The 4544-nt window shown below is 38.0% G+C and overlaps 1 protein-coding gene across 1 annotated transcript; it reads right to left on the bottom strand.

The window, feature by feature from the left end:
* Positions 1–2163: 2163 nt before the first annotated feature.
* Positions 2164–3990, bottom strand: VTP21DRAFT_9090 (uncharacterized protein; the record flags this gene model as incomplete). Its single annotated transcript, XM_069400010.1, has 1 exon — positions 2164–3990. One exon carries the CDS (start codon positions 3988–3990, stop codon positions 2164–2166), a length of 1827 nt encoding a protein of 608 aa, XP_069245527.1.
* Between the last annotated feature and the right edge of the window lie 554 nt (positions 3991–4544).

The raw sequence follows: 4544 nt of genomic DNA, 5'->3' as shown, positions 1-4544 counted from the left end.
AAGGTAATTCTAGAAACAAGGAGTAATATTTAGGGACTTTTAGTTGAATTCACTGCATAGAACAGTGAGAAGCTATGTTATGGTAGAATGGAAAAAAATTGATCAGAATGGCCATAATATGCCTTGATCGGCGAATTGCTTACTTTTGTATAGAGTTAAACGTAAAGTAGTCACAGAAGAATATGGGCAAATAAATTCATCAGAATTGATGTTGTGGAAAGTGGTCAAAATTGTAAAAAAAAATATCGCGTGAAGTATTTCTGCATTTTTCATATCTATAACATAAGGCAAATTAAGGACATGCTGGTTGAGATAAGTTTTGAATATATCTTTTTTAATTGTACGAATGAATTTTCAATTTAATTTGTCCCAAATAATGAGTATACGGTGTCTTAGACATCCACGTTACTGGCGGCGCACTTTATGACTAACCTAATTATACTGTTACAAAGCCGATATCATTCAGTGAATGAAGCTTGGGCACAAAGCCTAAAGGGTATTGGCCGAACTTGTGAAGGCTAGTATTCGTGATGCTCATGACTATGCACTTTAAATTCGCATTTGCATCTTTACTACATATAACTGTTATCCACTCTGTTTCTATTTATCTCACCATGCTACATTGATAGAGATACAATCAATTTAAATAGTTTTATTTTATTAATATATAGCCTCTTCAATTATAACTCAGCCCAAGTGTCAAGGATTCGAACGGATCAGCACAATAGCTCTTAAGAGTTATTCTAAACGAATAATACAACAACTTCACTTGATACAATGCTTTCTCTCTTTTAAATTTCCCTGAATAAGTTAAAAGGATCAGCGAGGGCAACTTTACACGCATTGTTCCGTTAAGTATTCCAATACTTTAGCGGAAGGCGGAAAGGGGACGTCTACATTTGCTTTCTACACATCCTCCTCGTCAGAAGTGTGCATTATTGCAGACGGAATATTAATGGTTGCCGATGGAGTTCTCTTGATATATTCCATGATGTAAGGTTCTACAATTGCATATGCGAAATAGATCACAATGAATTGCCCCATAATTACATATACCTCTTTCACGATTTCATAGGGTACCAAAATGTTATCTAATTTAGTCTTGGACAAAGTACTGGAATTTGCTCCAATAGGAAATAAAAGATGATTGCATCATGAGTGTATTGTACAACTTCAAGGAATCGATGATGATAAGACTATTTAGCGCGGAATAGAAAGTGCAATCTGCAATGACAAGAATGGTGCTGGAAGAATACGGGTAATCGCTCATGAAATTACAGTAAAGAAAGTCTTGAAATTGATTTGCGAAATAGCATACTCCCACAAGCACGCTCGTAAATACCTTGATTAATCTTGTAAGTGTGTTTTTCCGAGTCTTGTTCCGCATCGCTTTGTAAATGTAGAGGAGAGAAAGTAATACCATCCAGAACCCAATGTAGACACACAATCCCGACAAGCTACATGCTTTGATGATCTCCTCCTTCACCAGAAACGGTGCTATATTCTTAGTACGACATTGTGTTAGGAAATTGACAGAAGCGCAGAAAGAGCTGAGCGTAGCGTTATTACTCGAAGGATCCATGAATTTATTGTAAGATGATGCTAATATTCATTACCACCTTATCGAGAGTCAAAAGAAATGTTTATATACCAAGTAGACGTGATTTAAAATATCAAGCCACCCTTTGATTGGTTTTATCAAACAATTGATCTCTTTATATGGGCACATTGTTTTTCATTCTTTAATAATATAAAACCGGGAGTGGGTGCGGTTTTAGCCATTCGGCAAAAGAGTGAATTTATTCGTTTAGCGTAAACACATGTTCATGAATGTAATAAGCCACTTTCATATTATGAATCCAGCACTGCAACTGCTCTTACAACTAGTATCTTGATAGATGCTTCTCTTCGAATCCATAGCCTTCGAGACCAGAGAAGTTGTCACTATGCGATCCTGATGGAGTAAGCCATGTATCCCCGGTGGCACTTTTCGAATAATTAAATTATTCGAAATTATTCTCCAATTATTGGAGAATCAGAGTATCAGAAGTATATGCAACTATTAATATATCTTTTAAAAATTCGACGATCAGTGTAATAATTACTGTAGATTCGTGTTATTGTATTATATTTTATAACTATATATAAATTTCAAAACTTCAATCAAGTCTCAGTATTTAATGTAGTAAACTTGAATTTTTTTAACACTTTTTCTGGAATTTTGGTTCTCTCCATTGCATCAGCTATGTTTGCAAACGGCCGCTTCGAGATAATTTGCTCTGCGTACGCTGGCCCAATCCCCCTTATTCCAAGAAGGTCCCGATGGTTTGCAGTATTTATATCTAATGGACCTACGACTGCAAAATAATGTGCTCTACCAGCAAACGGCCCAAAATAATCAAGCCAATTGGTTGCATCCACAATTCCGGAGCGTTCTGGTAGTTCAAGATCTTCAATTTGGGCAGTGGTATATAGCAGGAAAAAATCTCTTTCTGACGCAGCTTTAGCTCGTTCGCTCAAATAATCGGTTGTTCTTAGCGTTGCCCTATTATATCTTTTATACTGATGAACCTCATTCAATCCTTGACATTCAGCTTCGGTGTCTAACCCCAAAAACGAATCGCCGTATGGAGCTGATGTTCCATTAAGAATAATATGCTTGCAACCCCTAACATCAATTTTTATGGAGCATTCACAAGGAACTTCCCACTGACCGGGTGGATGGTTGGCCGAACTTGTATTCTCCCAGCCGCTAGCCCGCACTAAACTCAAACGGTGATTTACAAATTGTATATCGCCATTAATGCGTGCTCCCACATGAACTTTAGAAAAATCTACTAGTTGTCCTTCATTGAATACTCGTGACTTAAGTGAGCGAAAAGATGCTATGAAGTGTTCAAAATGCTGCCAAAATTGAGCGCCAGGTGGACAACTTGGTTCCCTTCTCGACCTGAGTTCTCCATAGGTGCAAAAATTCCAGTCTCGTAGCACTAGATCCGCGCTCGAGGGTTTGATTCGTGCCAATACCCAAATCCATATGTATGGTGCAGTGAGATACCCATCGTCAGCACCGGCTTCCACCTCATAACGAATTAATCCTGGTTGAGCTAATTCCTCTGGAAGTTTATTTGTACCAGGTACGCATTCGTCTGCCTGCAAACGGTGACGAGTTAATATAGCTCGAACAACGGCATTGATGTTTCTAACTGATATTTGAAGAGCTTCTTGGTAATAATTTCTGATCATATTAACTACTCTATACATCAAATCATCGATGTTAATTGCGGATATGTCGACACCCTCTAATGCGCATTCAAGTGCTTCAAGCGCTCTTCCATGACCACCACAATCATCGACAAGAATTTTAATAATATGGTCGTTCATTTGAAATACTTGGTGTATAGTATCTCCTTGGCGAATAATAGGTGGAGTCAGTGTAGCGACAGGTAGGTATACACGGTGTCGGTGTGAAGTTCTTAAAAAACTATTGATTGGTCCAAGTATTGTAGCAGTACAGCATGGGATTGCAAACATACCATTGACACCAAGATCGGCAATTTTGGACATAGTCCTATAGAAAGTGGAATCTTCTTCGAGCCCCTCATCATAGTTTGACATTATTGCGTGCAGCGCGTCAACAGCCAGGATAACAGTGACTTGTCTCCAATTCATTCTCGTGTGTGTAGCAACTAATCGAATTACCTCTTCAGGAGCCGGTGCTTCATATGCTGTAAGAATTTCGGCTAACAACTTGTCCGGAAGAAGTTGCAAGAGCATACGTGTACCGATAGCACGATAGGCAAATTTTTCTTCAACTGGATCATAACTAGTGCCGTTTTCAAAGCTTACGTGGAATACCCAAGCGTTTTCTATCCTTGATCTCAGCTCCGATTCTTCTTCAGGTAAACACACAGCCAGTGACTTGTGGAATTCATTAGCATTTCGCGATTTTCCGGTGCCAGCTCCAGCGAGGAAGAGATAAAGCGGCATGGTAGTTTTATCGATACGACCAAGACAAAAATTTCGATAATGTTTTATAAGCTCGTCTCGCAATATGCCATGTAAGCTTGGATCAGGTTGATACTCCCATTGTAATCCGCTTGTATTGAGTAAAGGTTTTGGTTGTACATATGGTAAACCTATTCAAAGGACAAAATAAGTAGCAAAAAGTTAATAGTAAAATTATTATTACTTATACCGTTCGGAAAAGCCTCACGAATTTTAAGTTTGGTAGGTTTTGGCATGTCCACTAATTAGTATAATATACAGAGAATCAAAAGTAAAGGGATTAAGCAATGAGAATCAGGCGAAATGGAGCAAACCAAACCAATATAATTTATTAAAAAAAAAAAATAAGCATACCGAGAGGGACTTCAACTAACACATGTACATATTTCCTACTGGGTTCTTCTGGAAAATATTTATAGATTTCGTCTTGTGGTAAAAGCCGTTGTTTGCTTAAATTTTCTATGTTGTCACGAAATCTCTGGAGATCTACGAATGGCAAATCGATCTTCCAGAGAATTATCTCAGAAGAATCAAAG

This window comes from Calcarisporiella thermophila, assembly GCF_041956535.1.
Source record: "Calcarisporiella thermophila strain CBS 279.70 unplaced genomic scaffold VTP21scaffold_49, whole genome shotgun sequence".
Taxonomy (NCBI): Eukaryota; Fungi; Calcarisporiellomycota; class Calcarisporiellomycetes; order Calcarisporiellales; family Calcarisporiellaceae; genus Calcarisporiella; species Calcarisporiella thermophila.
Note: the sequence above shows the minus strand (reverse complement) of the source record. Positions and strands in the feature narration are given on the sequence as shown.